The 15,866-nt window shown below is 43.1% G+C and overlaps 1 protein-coding gene across 1 annotated transcript; it reads left to right on the forward strand.

Annotated features, from left to right (window-relative positions):
- Window positions 1-546: 546 nt before the first annotated feature.
- LRIT3 (leucine rich repeat, Ig-like and transmembrane domains 3) lies at window positions 547-14,756 on the forward strand. The gene is made up of 4 exons (XM_056855808.1): window positions 547-665; window positions 6,664-7,139; window positions 12,541-12,846; window positions 13,702-14,756. Exons 1-4 carry the CDS (start codon window positions 550-552, stop codon window positions 14,754-14,756), a joined length of 1,953 nt encoding a protein of 650 aa, XP_056711786.1. The 5' UTR covers window positions 547-549.
- Window positions 14,757-15,866: the final 1,110 nt, after the last annotated feature.

Here is a 15,866-nt window from a genome sequence, read left to right on the forward strand (position 1 = left end):
ACTTATTTAAATGTCATGTGTTATCATTTGTATATTCATAATGCTAATTTGATTCAGCCATTATTTTGAAATAAATAAGGTTTTTGAAAATAATGTGTGCGCAAATCATGCAAATTATTTCTGTATCTGGGTCGCTGATCTTGAGTTTCTGCAGCTACATATATGTGGCTTTGCATTGTATAATTATTCAACCTATAGAACAGATGCTTCAAAGATAGAAAGGATGCTGCTCTCACCATTTTATTTGTTGTATGCCACACTTCTAAAGTACTTTTTATTTCAGTATTTAATTTGCTGTTAAAAGAATCCTGCTTCAAAAGGATGCAATTTAAAGGCGATGTATTCCACTTTGGATACAGTATAGAAGAAGCTGTGTCAACTGATCCACCGCAGTACACATTTGAAGGTTAAGTAACAGCAGATCTCGGCTAATCCGGTGTTATCTGCTCTTACTGAATGGCTGTCTACATTCACCACCATCGCACACAGTGAGTTTAGGAACAGAAGATTTTAGAGTTTTGGAAATATCCACTGTGCTGAAAGGAAGTCATGTATCTGATTGCTGCTGTCTGCCTCATGATGAGCTTTTGGGAAGAAGCAGATAGTTTCTGTCCTTCTCAGTGCACTTGCATTTATCATGGCAGGAGTGACGGCACCGGGACAAGGTAGGTTGTTTTTCATGGCAAGCGTTAGACAGATCAGTTATCTAGCTGACCAGATTTAGAATGGCAAACTCTGAAGTACAAATTGAGCACTTAGTTTGGTTAACAAATTATTCTTGTACTGGACTGGTATATCAGGAGAGGGATTTGCATTTTTGCCGCAACCTTCTTGTGAGCGACGTATGGACCAGGGTAGGTCGGCATGCAATCTTAATTGACAGTATACAGCACTTAAGAGGTCTGAAATGGCAGGGAAAGAAATGTGCCTGCAACACATACCTTTGAACAATGCCAGTACTTTGAAGCCTAGCATCCATAGGCTGATGATGTAGATCAGTGGTTCCAAAAGTGGGCAGTACCACCCTGTGGGGGGCAGTGGTATTACCTAGGGGGACACTTAAGAGGCAAGGGGGCAGCAGGGGGGAACTAGAGGTGGCCCCCTTCAACTGTGTTGTTCACTAATTAACAATAGATCAAGCTATGGCACCATGCTGGCAGATTGGGTGGAAACTATCAGAATTTTTGCCAGACTTTGAAGAGCTGGTACCAGTGGATCAAGTTCATCAGTTTTGTTGAATAAATTTCAACTAAAAAGTTTTAATTTGATTTTGAATAGATGTGCAAATAATTGTTACTGTTTTGAAATTTTATTGTTATTATCTTCTTTAGTGAGTCATGCAAACCCCTATTTTGAGTAATGCTTAGGATAGGGTGGGAGGCGCTGGGGTGGTATTTGTGGAACCAGAGGGGCGGTGGCCCGAAAAGTTTGGGAACCACTGATGTAGATTATGATGATGATGATTACATTTATATGCCACTTTCCCCCAGCCAAAACTGGGCTCAGAGCGGTTCACAGCTTTAAAACAACAGCAGGTAAAAATCAATAGTACATTAATACATAAATTACATTAAAACCATCAATTCCTAATCTAAAATCCAACTTGCACCTGATTCGTAGCACACAGAACATAAGAACATAAGAAAGGCCCTGCTGGATCAGACCAAGGCCCATCAAGTCCAGCAGTCTATTCACACAGTGGCCAACCAGGTTCCTCTAGGAAGCCACTAACAAGACGAGTGCAGCAGCACCATCCTGCCTGTGTTCCACCGCACCCAAAATAATAGGCATGCTCCTCTGATACTAGAGAGAATAGGTATGCAGCACGACTAATATCCATTCTAACTAACAGCCATGAATACCCCTCTCCTCCATGAATATGTCCACTCCCCTCTTAAAGCCCTCCAAGCTGGCAGCCATCAACACATCCTGGGGCTGGGAGTGGCAGTGGCCACCCTGGAGAGGAAGGTCAGGATACCCCAATTAAAACCCAGGCAGAATAAGGAGAAGGAGAGAGGAAAGGAAGACCAGCTACGATGGAAACCGTTGCCTTTGTCAACCATAGGCCTGGTGGAACATCTCAGTGTTACAGGCCCTGTGGTACTGCATAAGGTCCCACAGGGCCCTGATCTCACTAGGCAGAGAGTTCCCCCAAGTTGGGGCCAGGGCCGAGAATGACCTGGTCGAGGACAGCCTGACACTTTTTGGGCAGGGGATTACCAAAAGGTTGTTATTTGATGAGCATAAAGCTTGTTTCTATTGCACATTTTTGTAGAACAATTACATTATCCAGCAAAGTGCAGCATTCAGATGAACCCTAGCTGCTGTACACATGTTGGGACATTGGTGGAGCTCAGCATTTCTTGGCACAACTCTGGGCAGAAATTCTGCCAAAAGAGCCCCAGTATCTAGCCAATTTTTGAGATTTTTTTCTGGCCAGTCATTCAGTAGAGAAGCCTCATTTGACAAGGGGAAAAATGAAGGGGCCATGGCTCAGTGGTAGAGCCTCTGCTTGGCATGCAGAAGGTCCCAGGTTCAATCCTCGGCATCTCCAGTTAAAGGGACTAGGCAAGTAGGTGATGTCAAAGACCTCTGCCTGAGACCCCGGAGAGCTGCTGCCGGTCTGAGAAGACAGTACTGACATTGATAGACCAAGGCAGCTTCATGTGTTCATGTGTTCAATATATTCTGAATTCTGTGGAAGCAGTTATGTTCACTAATGTTGCTATTTCTTCCTTGGAAATGCATAACTGGCAAGAGGAAGAGTGATGTAGCACGGAGTCCCCTGCTGTCAACAAATGAACGGGCGGGTTATTCTCCAGTTTCTGGGTCAGGGCCAATTTTTCTAAATTGGTGCCAGGCAAATTTGGGTGGGTTGATGGGTGGGTTTTGTGTCTTCACAACAGCTAGCTGCAGTTGTGATATGGACAGTTTGCAGAAGCCAATTTCAGCCTGTCGGTTTTCCCTCATTGGAGTCAGTCCAAAGACTTCAATTTTGTTTTTTCCACATTTTTGTTGATGTTCAGTTGATTGTACCCATTTTGTGATTGAAAGGATGGAGGGGTGTAGTTGAGGTTAAAAACCCCCCCACAAAACAGATTTTTCCCATCTGTCAAAAAGAATGCTTTTAAATTCACAGTTCAACACTTGAAGTAAAACTTCCTTGATCCCCCAACTTCAGGGAAATAAATGAGAACATTGCTACTTCCAGAGCATGTGAAAATCATTGCTTTAGGACTCTGTTGCATTTTCTCCCTCTAAAGCCAGCTCTAAAGAATTATGGAAGTTTTGGCTTTATGACTATATTCTTCATTTTTGCACATTGTGTCTCATCTTTCCAAACGCACTGGCTGGAAAGAATAAAATGTGACTTCAAGTCAAAACAGAAGTATGGATATCTTCCTTCCAGAAAATGCTTGTAAATTCATATGCTGTTGTTCCTAATGTACATTTTAAAAGTATGTATTCACATGGCCATAGTTTTTATAGCCATAATTTTTATAGCGGCTCTTGTGTTTGCACAGAACTACTGTTAAGGTTTCATTTCCATCATTTCTTGAAATAATCCTATGGTGACCTTATTAGGATTTCTCTGGAGCAAGTGGGGTGAGGCTCATGTAATTAGTCTTGTACACTGAACCTGGCATGCGTGCAGCTTCCATAGGAAGCTACTATAGCCTCCTAACCTCAGAGACCTATGTGGGAGGCGTACAGCATAATCCTCAGCAATATGTTGAGAAGATAAAATTTAATGCCTAGCTGTTGCTTAAATGTGTGTTTTGTTGCACTAACAACAACAGATGTCCTAAGGATGTGGCATGCAGAGAAACATTTCTATGAAAATTGGATTAAACTGAGCTGCCTTCGCTACTGAATTCCTTGCTGGAACAGCAATCTAAGGCCAGAGTAATAAAGGAAAGTAACAAGCAGATCTGTAGGTTGGGAGTCATGGGAAGACTTGCTCAATTCTGCTTGCCTGCCTGTTTCTCTCTCTGTCTCTCTGTCTGTCTCTCCCTCTCTCCCTATACCCCTCCATCCCTCCATCTTCTGTCTTTCCTCCAAGGAATTTAGGATGGTACATATGATTCTTCTGTTTTGTCCTCATAATTCCTAGCCTGGCTCTAACCACTATACAACACTGGCTCCCTAGGTGCTTTTTCCTGTATCTTGACTCTGCTTTCAGCAGGATAGTCATGCTGTTCTTTTGCTGGAAAACAAAAAAGAGGTCTCATGGGCACCATTAAGGCGGCCTCTGCTTGGGGCATTTGGTAGGCTGAATTTGCACAAATAGTGTACGAACATTTATTTGTTTATTTATTTGTAGTCTGCCTTTCTCAGTGGGACTCAAGGCTGAGTACACAGAGTCAATTCAATCAACAAGATGGGACATTCAATAAACAGTGAATTAGGATTAGAGTTGCCAGACCCCTAGCGGTGGCAGAGGATCCCCCAATTTGAGCCCCCACTTCCCAGCGCCATCCAGCTGGCTGGTGGAGGTCTTAGTGGGCTTAAAATGAGGCCCTGGCAGCGTGATGACATCACTTCCAGGAGTGACGCCATCACATTGGTGACATCGAAGGGGACGCTCTGGTATTTGGGCAAAACTCTACGGTAAAAATAGCCTCTACCATACAGTTTCTGCCCAAATACCAGAGCGTCTCCCTCGACGTTGCTGATGTGATGACATAACTTCCAGAAGTGACGTCAGCGCCAGCCTCCCTCTGCAGCTGTTAAGTCCCTCCATTGGTTTCCGGGGGGACCCAGCAACCCTAATTAGGATTTGGATTGTAGACCCAACCAGAAGTCTAAAAAACAGAACTGAAGCAAAGCATAAGTGTCAACATGACACATTAAATTATGCAAAAATATATAGCAGAATCCATCTTACAGCAAACTATACACAGTAGTATAGACCAAAGCTTCTTAACTGGGGTCGCAACCCCATATGGGGTTGCGTAACTGAATGTAGAGGTCATGAAAAATTTGATTTATTATCAGTAAATATTTGATTAGTATACCTATTTTATATACCCATATACTCGGGGTCGCATAAAAAATTCTCGGCCAAAAATGGGTCACGAGTGAAAAAAGTTTAACAAGCCCTGGTATAGACCACAGTCCCTAATCATTTATCCAAGTAACTCGTGAAGCATTTTGTACAGTGCTACCCTATTACCTGCGCAGAAAATCCCTCTTGAATAGTTCAGTTTTGCATAGTTTATGGAAAGCCAGGAGTGTGGGGGCCTTCCTGACCTCCTTGGGCAGACCATTCCACAAGGTGGGGGGCCATAATGGGAAAGGCATGTGTACGGAAGTTGCCAATTTTGCCCATTTGTAGATGGGCACCTGTAGAAGGCCCTGCTCAGGTGAGTGAAGTTATTGTGATGGAGCATAGGAGAAGAGAGAGTCCTGCTGGATCAGACCAGTGGTCCAGTATCCTGTCTCATCCAGAAACCAACCAGTTACTCTGGAGGGCCAACAACAGGACATAAAAACCAAGGCTTCCCTATGACGTTGCCTTCTAGCACTGGGGTTCAGAGGTTTTCTATGTATGTACACATGAACACATGAAGCTGCCTTATACTGAATCAGATCCTTGGTCCATCAAAGTCAGTATTGTCAACTCAGATTGGCAGCGGATCTCCGGGATCTCAGGCTGAGGTCTTTCACATCACCTACTTGCCTAGTCCCTTTAACTGGAAATGCCAGGGATTGAACCTGGGACCTTCTGCATGCCAAGCAGATGCTCTACCACTGAGCAACAGCCCCTCCCCAAGTGCTGTCAAGTCACATACTCAAGCATATACTCACTTTGTATTTCACATTGTTGTTATGAAAAAAAGTTTATTTTTCTCATTATGTGTATCTCTTCAAACTATCAACTTTCTTGTTGAAAAGATAGTCATAGTGAGGCAAGTTGTTCTTCTAAGAAGATGAAGAGTTGGTTTTAATACCCCTACTTTTCTGTACTGAAAGGAGTCTCAAAGCGGCTTACAATCACCTTCTCCCCCCTAACAGACACTTTGTGAGTAGGTGGGGCTGAGAGTGTTCTGAGAGAACTGTGACTAGCCCAGTATCACCCTGCTGGTTCTCCAGATTAAAGTCCGCTACTCTTAACCACTATACCATGCTGGCTTATATACCTGCCCAATGATATCCCTATGTCTACATCGAATTGTTCTTATTTCATCCTTTGAAAACATATTTTCCTGATTCAGTGTCATTAATCCCGAGGCATTGCTAGCACGATTCCTTAAATGCGTAAAGCCACAGTGTGACCGAGGGACCACATCAGTCCACCAAACATTTCAAAGAGTATTTGTAGGGGAGCTACATATACAGCTATAACCTGTTTATAGATTATGACACAGACCTTCCTGAGGCTAAAGACAAATCCTTTTAAACTGGCTTCTCTCTTCAGCAGTGGCAACTCTTATGAATAACAAACAATGTTGTTTCCTCCCATGCAGGTACATTACTTGTTAGGATCATGGCACCAAGTCTTTACTGCAGGGTTGCTGAACAGATTCAATGTCTTCATTACAGTCCCAGTCTTCTAGGTTCTAAAGGGTTTGGTCAGGATGGAATGCAATATAAGGGCCATATGTTGCTTACCAGCCTTTATTAGTAACGATTAACGGTTCTCTCCTTGTTTGTTATTAGGTCTGTGCTGTGTAATGATCCTGATATGTTTGAGATCCCTGTAAATGTTCCTGTGGACACCATAAAACTACGGATAGAAAAAACAGTGATACGAAAGATTCCAACAGAAGCGTTTTATTACTTGGTGGATCTCAAATACCTGTGGCTTACCTACAACAGTGTGGCTAGCATCGACACCAGCAGCTTTTATAACTTAAAGCAGTTGCATGAGTTGCGTCTTGATGGGAATTTGCTGTCAAGTTTCCCTTGGGAATCTTTGTCTGAAATGCCCAATTTACGAACCCTTGATTTGCACAACAATAAAGTGACCAGCATTCCGGCCGAAGCTGGAAGGTATCTGAGAAACCTCACTTACCTGGACATATCCAGCAACAAATTAACCACCTTGCCATCAGACCTCATGGATATTTGGCCTCCTTTTTCTGAAGCAGCATCGCTCAGAAACATCGACTCAACAACCCAGAGGGTCATTTTAGGTAAGCCTGTGAATACTTTCTTCCTTTGAACTTTGCCAGCTGAAGAGTACCTAGGGGAATCCCTGGCCTATGGGATGATACAACTGCCCATACTCTTCCTCTGTTGAACGACAGTGCTGACTATACTTTTATTATATTTATTTAGTTTTATTGGGGTGGATCCTACCCCTCTCCCACCACTCTAATGAGCCTTCCTCCAGCCTGAGTTTGAAGGCTTCATCCAGCACAAGGAGTCTTCTGTTGGAGAAAGTGCCACTTAAGTTGGATAAAGGGTTCTTGGAGGATGGCTGGATCCACCCCATTTATTGTTATCACTGTTGTTGTTGATGATAATAATTTATTTAGTAAATCTTTATTGTGCCCCTGCTCTAAGGATGGCATATATCTCAGGATAGCATATACTTTTCTCCCTTCACGCTTTTATCCTTGCAACAGTTGAATGAATCTCTAACCACTATACCACACTGGCTCTCAAGCTTCTCTTTGTGCTAATTGGGTGTCTAAACACTACACTGGAAGTATGAATGATGAACATGTACATCATTGCTCTGTAATGTTCTGACATACTCAAGGGAACCCCATGATTCCTACAGTTTATTTTATTTACTTCATTGATATCTAGCCTTTGACTCCAATGGGGACTCAAAAAGGCTTACATCCTTTTCCTCTCCTCCATTTTATCCTCACAACAAGCCTCTGAGAGAGATTATTTATTTTATTTTTTTCCAAATTTATAGCCCACCCTCATTCCCAGTCAAGCCGGGCTCATGGCGGGTGACAACCTCTAAAATCACATAACAACCCTAAAAACATCATGAATTAAAACACAGCATCAAACAACTATAAAACAAGATGGCATTCAAACAAATCAGTAGCCACCATGGAACCGGATTTTGAGCAGAACAAACCCCCACAGAGAACAAGAGTGTGGGGGGAGATGGGGAGGCCTGCAAATGATGGACAATTCATGGCTGCCCTCAGTTATAGGCCTGGCAGAATAGTTCCATTTTGCAGGCCCTGCAGAGCTCCTTAAGGTCCCGCAGGGCCCTGATGTCACTAGGAAGACTATTCCACCAGGCCAGGGCCAAAAAAGCCCTGGCCTGTGTCAAGGACAGCCGCACATTCTTCGGGCCGGGGACCACCAGTAGATAGTTATTTGTAGAGCGCAAAGCTCTCTGGGAGGGCATACCAGGAGAGGCGGTCCCACAGGTACAATGGTCCCAGACCATGTAAGGCTTTAAAGGTCAAAACCATCACCTTGAACCTGATCCTATGCTCCAGCCGGAGCCAGTGCAGTTGTTTCAGCACTGGTGTTATATAGTCTCATGGTGAGGACCCTGTGAGGAGCCTCACCACAGCATTTTGCACCAGCTGGAGCCTCCAGATCAGTCTCAAGGGCAGATTAGGCTGAGCATCTGTGACTGGCCCAAGTTTACCCAGCAAGCTTTCATTGCAGAATGGGGATTTGAACTGGGGTTTCCCAGATTCTAGTCTCTAATCACTCTAAGCACTACACCACACAAATGAAAAGTCAGTAAAGGGCACTGTTCCTTTAGAGTCTGAATTGAACACCAACGTTGACAGTATCCCATGTTTAGAGGACTTTAAATGTCGTCATTTCAATGGTAGCTTGATTATTCTCTCCAGCTGCCTTGTTATAATTTACTGCTGATAATCTGGATTCAATATTAAGTGCAGTCCTTGCAAATTATGTGGCTTTGCATGAACTTTTGGAAATGCTCTTGTCTAGAAAGTTCATTTGTTTCTAGTTCTCAAATAGAGATCAACAGCAGAAGTTTGGGACGTAGCCCATTTCCCATGCAGTATTTCACGTCTTTCAAGGTATTAAGTATTTCAAGGTATTATGGCTAGGGTGGCCAGGTTCCTCTTTGCCACCGGCTGGAGGTTTTTGGGGCAGAGCCTGAGGAGGGCAGGGTTTGGGGAGGGGAGGGACTTCAATGTCATCGAGTCCAATTGCAAAAGTGGCCATTTTCTCCAGGTGAACTGATCGCTATCGGCTGGAGATCAGTTGTAATAGCAGGAGATTTCCAGTTAGTACCTGGAGGTTGGCAACCTCTATTATGGCACACAGTCCCCTGTTAAGAACTCAGTCATTCATTTAATTGGGAATGGCAGGAATTCATGACTAGAGTATCCTATCTCTCTTATTTCCCTTATTGCTTCTGAATTATTCTACCCGGCCCTTTAGCAATACCCTGCCCTGCAAAGATTAAAAGCATTACATGAATGCACTGACTGATGCCAGTTCCTCTTCTTGATTTCTTTACCAAAACCATTTCCTTCAGTGCAAAGGAAAGGAAGGGAGATGTCTCCTCATCTTGTCTTCCTATCATGCACCCCTGGACATTTCAAATTAAGAGGAGAGCAAAGGTAATATGAGGACAGAGCTACGCAACTGCCCTACCAGGCTCTTCTACTGCTTGTAGGCTTTTTAGAAATGTTGGAAGGATTTGTTGGTAGGTGATGCCTTCACATGTCATTCTCCCTCCGTCTGCCTGAGACCCTCATGAAAGTGGTCCCCTGGTAAGGCTAGTTACAGACTACGGGCATAGAATCTGGCTCCATTGCCCTATATCATGCCCCAGCCTGACCATGAACTTACAAACAAGGCAGGATATGAAGTCTTTGAGAGGAATGGTATTTACTTTCCAAACAATTGGAAACATTTTATTTATTTATTTATTTATTTACTGTATTTATAGCCTATCTTTCTCACTGAGATTCAAGACAGGTTACAGAATGAGAGCAATGTACTCATATAGCATAAGACATCCAATGAACAATACTATTTTTTAATTTATTAATGTTATTTATAGTCCGCCTTTCTCACATGGACTCAAGGCAGATTACACATAGTGAGTCAGTACATTCAATAACTAATGCATTAAGACAGGGGGTGTCAGACATACAGCCCGAGGGCTGGATCTGGCCCCTTGAGATAGGGTTGCCAACCTGCAGGTACTAGCTGGAGATCTCCTGCTATTACAACTGATCTCCAGCCAATAGAGATTAGTTCACCTGGAGAAAATGGCAGCTTTGGCAATTGGACTCTATGGCATTGAAGTCCCTCCCCTCCCCAAACCCTGCCCTCCTCAGGCTCTGCCCCAAAAACTTCCCCCCAGTGGCAAAGAGGGACCTGGCAACCCTACCTTGAGAGCTCTTATCTGGCCTGTAAACCAGCCACGGCAACCAGCACCACCTGCAGTCCCAATCTGGGCTGGTGAGGCATGGCCCAGCCCGATCAAGTGATTTGTGTCATATCTGGCCCTCGTAACACATGAGTTCAACACCCCTGCATTAGGATATTAGAAGTCCGGAAACCACCAGAAAGAAACAGAAGAACAGCATAAGTATTAACATGACACACTACTCAGTACAGAAATTACATAATAGGATCCTACTTACACTGTACTATATACACTAGTAAAGATCACAAGTCCCAATAATTTATCCAAGTAAGTTTATGAAACCATCTTGTACTGTGCAGCCTTATTACCTGGGCAGAAAAGCCCTCTTGAATAGTTCAGCTTTACACTGCTTGTGGAAGGCCAGGAGAGTGGGACCTCCTCAGGCAGGCCATTCCACAAGGTGGGAGCCATGGTGGAGAAAACATGCCTACAGGCAGCTGTTGGTTTTGCCCATTTGCAGGTTGGCACCTGTAGACATTTCTGTTGACATGAGCGGAACTGTTGTGGCAGAGCATAGGGAGAGAGATCACGATGGGTTGCTGTGTCCGTCTATCCGTAGCAGTAGAAAAGGGCAAGAGTCTGGTAGCACTTTAAAGACTAACAAAAGTTCTGGTAGGGTATCTGAAGAAGTGAGCTGTGACTCACAAGAGCTCATACCCTACCTGAAATTTTGTAAATAGTGTAAATTAATGACAGTAAAATCAATATAAAATCCTAAAAATATCAGTATCATGTTGGAAGCCCCCCCCCCCCCCCAAAAGGTTAAAAAGTGACGGGGAGAAATAACAAAAGCTGAACAGAGTCTGGCTGATATAAACACAGTCAGATGAAAGTCTGCTGAAAAAGTTCAGTTTTACATGCCCTGCAGAACTTAACTAGTACAGAATTTAAAAGACAATTTGAACAACAAACCACCAGGCAAGGTATCCTATAAACAATGTGGTAAGTGGAATTACAAAGGCAGAGACCAATGCAGGATAATAACAATTGCAATATATCTAATCCAATTCCATTACAAAGGCACCCTTGTGAACTGTTCCATTGTGCTACAATTCTAATCTCTTCTTTAAAATGCCCTCTTGAACATGTTTTGCACATGCTGTGGAATGACAGAGATGTGGGAGCCTTCCTGACCTTGTTCCATAAGGTGAGAGCCACCACTGGTCATTCCACAAGGTAGGAGCTACCACACAGAATGTGTGAGAATGGGTGGCTGCCAGTCTTGCCCCTGGTAGGGTGGCACCTTCAGATAGGGTTGCAAACCTCCAGGTACTAGCAGGAGATCTCCTGCTATTACAACTGATCTCCAGCCGATAGAGATCCGTTCAGCTGTAGAAAATGGCCGCTCTGGCAATCGGACTCTATGGCATTGAAGTCCCTCCCTTTACCAACCCCGCCCTCCTTAGGCTCCGCCCCACAAACCTCCCACCGGTGGAAAAGAGGGACCTGGCAACCCTTCCTTCAGAAGGCTTTGGTCAGATGAGTGAAGGCATTACAGGTGGGTTTTTTTTTGGTCTTTATCTTCTCCTGTTGTAATTGCTGCATGTGTCATGTGTACAGTGGTGCATGCTAAAGATGGATACATGTTGGAAGAAAAGTTATTTTTAGCCTCTTCAGTCCAAACTCCTCAGCATGTTAATAGGCCACAACATAGAGTCTGAGGACAGCTTGCTTATAAATATCAGCGCCATACCCCTTGGTAATAAACACAGATTCTGATAGGATACCGATTACTGGGCAAATGTTTGCTTCCTATCCCAATCAAGCTGCTTCTGACGTGTTGGATCCTAAAACACAAAAATATTCTGCCCCCACCTCACATTATCTTTCCTTTTCTTTTCCTCTCTCATTTAACCCTCCTTATCTCATGTTCTTCGAAGACATGCACATATCCACACAAGTCTCTCATGGACTAGACATGAGTGAGACATGGTTAGGCATTTTAACTACCAAAGATTTTAGTAACTCTTGAATTAGGACTTACCAAAATACATATCTGAAATATTTTGTTTTGACTTGCCATTTGCTTTGATTGCCAACTGCCTTTTAAATTTTCTTTCTGTCTTGCCTTCAATCTATCCATTTATAGTTAATAAAAGTTAACCCCCTTTAAAAAAATTCTGCCGCTGTACTATCTAAGTGCTCAGTGGAAGCGCTGCCAAGACTATGAACGTACTGTTTTTCTGTTTAAGGTTTGCAGGACAATCCATGGTATTGTGACTGTCGGATTTCAAAGCTTATTGAATTTTCCAAAATTATGGATACCACCGTTGTGCTTTTGGATCCTTTTGTGGCTTGTAGCGGACCCGAGAGCCTAGCTGGAATCTTGTTTCAAAGAGCAGAGCTGGAACAATGTTTAAAACCATCAGTTATGACTTCAGCCACAAAGATTACCTCATCTCTGGGAAGCAATGTTCTGCTACGCTGTGACGCGACAGGCTATCCCACTCCTCAACTTACCTGGGTTAAATCAGACAACATACCAGTAAACTATACAGGTATTTAATTGTTCTCAAGGAAAAAAATGGGGGTGGGGCAGAAGTGGTTCTACTTCATGTTTAGAAATGTAAGACCAGCAGTGGAAAACCTGTAAGGCCGTACATTCTTGCCAGAGATGTTCTCGGTTTGGTCCAAAATTTATGAAAACAGATTTATGATATTTTCATCCATAATGCAAAGTAGTTTTGAAATGGAGGGCATTTTCAAAGGAAGTTTGGGACATGGTCTGGGTGGATGGGTGGTCTATTGTCCAAAGTAAACTAGTCAAACATCCCGCATGGCGCACTGGTGCATGGTTGTAAACCACTATTTACAGACTATTGTAAACCACGTTGAGACTCCTTAAAGGTAGAGCAAAAGTGGGTTATAAAACCCTCCTCCTTCTCCTCCTCCTCCTCTCTGCCTGGTTTCTTCACCCCTCAAATTCGGACATGCCCTGACTAAAAAGGGAGTTGCTTGGGGGAAGGGAGGGTTCTCTGGGCCCTATCTAATAAAACCCTAGAACCAGAGTGGTGGCAGATAGTTAAGCCCCTTGCCTGATCCAGCCTGAGGGGAGCAAAGGGCAAGGAAGAGGTGTGTGGGGAGGGAGAGATCCCTGGAAGGGATGACCTGTCTGCATCAACCCTGACAGCTCCACACCATCCTGTGACACCTTATAAATGAAAGTTGATTCTAAACATCTCATTTTCTCTATATTAAATGGGGAGGGGGTTGCCACAGCCTAGGGTGCCCAACACACTTGGGCCAGCCCTGCCTATGAAAAAGATGCTTCCCATTCATTCAAAGCTGATAAATATATGGTGGCTTCTTTGTGTTCAGGTTATCATTCTGTTGTGCATTTCTTTCTTTTCCAGTTATTCAAGAAAGTCCCGGAGACGGTGTCAGATGGTCCATTATTAGTCTGACAGGCATTTCCTACAGGGATGCTGGTGACTACAGGTGTAAGGCCAAAAATTTGGCTGGACAGTCAGAAGCTTCCGTTACTGTCACAGTTGTCGGTGTTGTCACCACCACACTGTCTCCACAAAAGTATGGGAAGAAGACTGAAGCAGAGCCTCAAAATACAACACAGGAAGATGTCGTCCAGGAATCCTTAATTGCAACCACTTTTTCTCCTACGACATCGACTCTTTCCGCCATGACAACAGCAGTGGCTACAACTGAAGGCCTTACCACAGAAAGAGCCACTGACAAAAAACAGCCCAAGTCTACCCCTGATGGAAGAAAGAATTTCAAGGCAGCTATCAATGGAAACAACAAGAAGATGGGTGACTTTGCTAAGAAAGACGATGGTACGGTCACCGAGCAAACTGTTGCAATAAAAAACCTAAGAGTGATCTCTGAAACTGATGAACGAGTAACCTTAACGTGGAAAACCGTCAATGCCACAAGCAGCTCTGCTCTGACTGTCCTGTACTCCAAGTACGGGGAGAAAGACATGCTGCCACTGAGCATAGACCCCAGCAAAAACAAGATCACAATAGACGGTTTGGAGCCCAGTATACAATATATGGCCTGTGTCTGCCCCAAAGGGATCCCGCCCACAAAAGACCAATGCATCATTTTCTCCACTAATGGAACTGGCCTTGAAGATGAGTCTCAGATTTCCATTTTACTGGTGACTGGTGGTGTGGCCTGTGTGGTTATTTTACCGTTGATATTTTTCTTACTATATAAAGTCTTAAAGCTTCACAGGAAGCCAAAATCCACCAGGGAAGCTGATCTTGCTAAAGAGACCTATGTCAAATTTGAAACCCTTTCCCTTAAACCTCGGTCCGTGGGGGCAAGTGGAGAGCTCTGGACTCGTAGGAATACAGGAGAGTCAGAAAGGCTCCTTTGCTCTCGATCAAGTATGGATTCTCAGATGACTTTCAAAAGTGAAGGTTCAAGGTCAGAGTATTTCTGTTGACTCTGGATATTCAGTGAACCTTCTGAAGACCCCTATGGGGGAAAGTATATCTTCAGTTGTGTGTGACGCTGGACCAGTGATAGTTACAGAAAAAAAGAAACAATGAATACAACATAGGGTAGATAGACATCAAAAACTCTTTTGATGTGCCGTGGCAAAAACAACAGCAACAAGGAAAAGATGCCTCTTTCCAAAACTAACATTTTGTGACACTTTGTGATTTTGAAGCAACTCTGCCTGATTTATATTCTAATATCTTTCTATTAATTTGCTATTTTTTGTTTGTTTTAAAAAAGATTTTGTGAGCAAAATGTAACTGTCAATTGCTATGTTTTTATATGCATTAACTTTAGGTAGGGTAGGGTTTAACATCCAGTTTTTGTACAGGTGAAATGCTAGACTGCTATGCTTGAAAATATTAAATCACAAAAGCAGCAATCCTTTGAAACCAGTGGGCCACTCATTGGTTAATTTTGTTCTGGATTGTGGCCCAGATGTTTTGATGACCACATAATAAGAATGTGGTCCAAATGACAGAACACATTTTATGACACCCGACTGCAATATGCAGTTAACCAAGGCTCAACTTACTTACCTAAACTCATGGATGTTTTTATTGCTTGTGAGAAATGATGCATAAGCAGTTTACATGGATATATTTGGAAGAGACTTTATCTACATCACAAGTTTAAGGTAAGGGTTTGAATTGAACATAATTTTTAAGGGTCTTTCACAAGTAAATATGGTACTGTGTAGGAGTATGAGGCAGCCACAACAGGTTTTACCTTCTACACAATGTCTAGAATCCAGGTTAGAAAAAAAAAGAGAGAAGAAGACTACTTGATCTGACCCAAAAGTCAATATATAATTTAGGAGTTGTCTCAGATAATATTTATACAGATTAAATTTTCCCATTGAAACCAATAATCCCTTCTGTTCTTTTGTATAGTGCTGTTGAAGTCTTACATGCTTGAACTTATAATTTTACAGTTCAAAATGGTGTAGCATTGTAATTGCACTGCTGAACCATTCTAGAGTACATCACAGTGATGGAACTCTAAAAGTCCAGGCATAAACCAATCAAGGAAAGGAAGCTTCCAGAACATTCTG

The sequence above is a fragment of the Euleptes europaea genome, chromosome 9, assembly GCF_029931775.1.
Source record: "Euleptes europaea isolate rEulEur1 chromosome 9, rEulEur1.hap1, whole genome shotgun sequence".
Taxonomy (NCBI): Eukaryota; Metazoa; Chordata; class Lepidosauria; order Squamata; family Sphaerodactylidae; genus Euleptes; species Euleptes europaea.

Coding starts and splice junctions, on each gene's coding strand:
- LRIT3 (XM_056855808.1), top strand. CDS start 550: ATGTATCTGATTGCTGCTGTCTGCCTCATGATGAGCTTTTGGGAAGAA. Junction 666..6,663: donor AGTGACGGCACCGGGACAAG/GTAGGTTGTTTT, acceptor GTTTGTTATTAG/GTCTGTGCTGTGTAATGATC. Junction 12,847..13,701: donor CATACCAGTAAACTATACAG/GTATTTAATTGT, acceptor TTTCTTTTCCAG/TTATTCAAGAAAGTCCCGGA.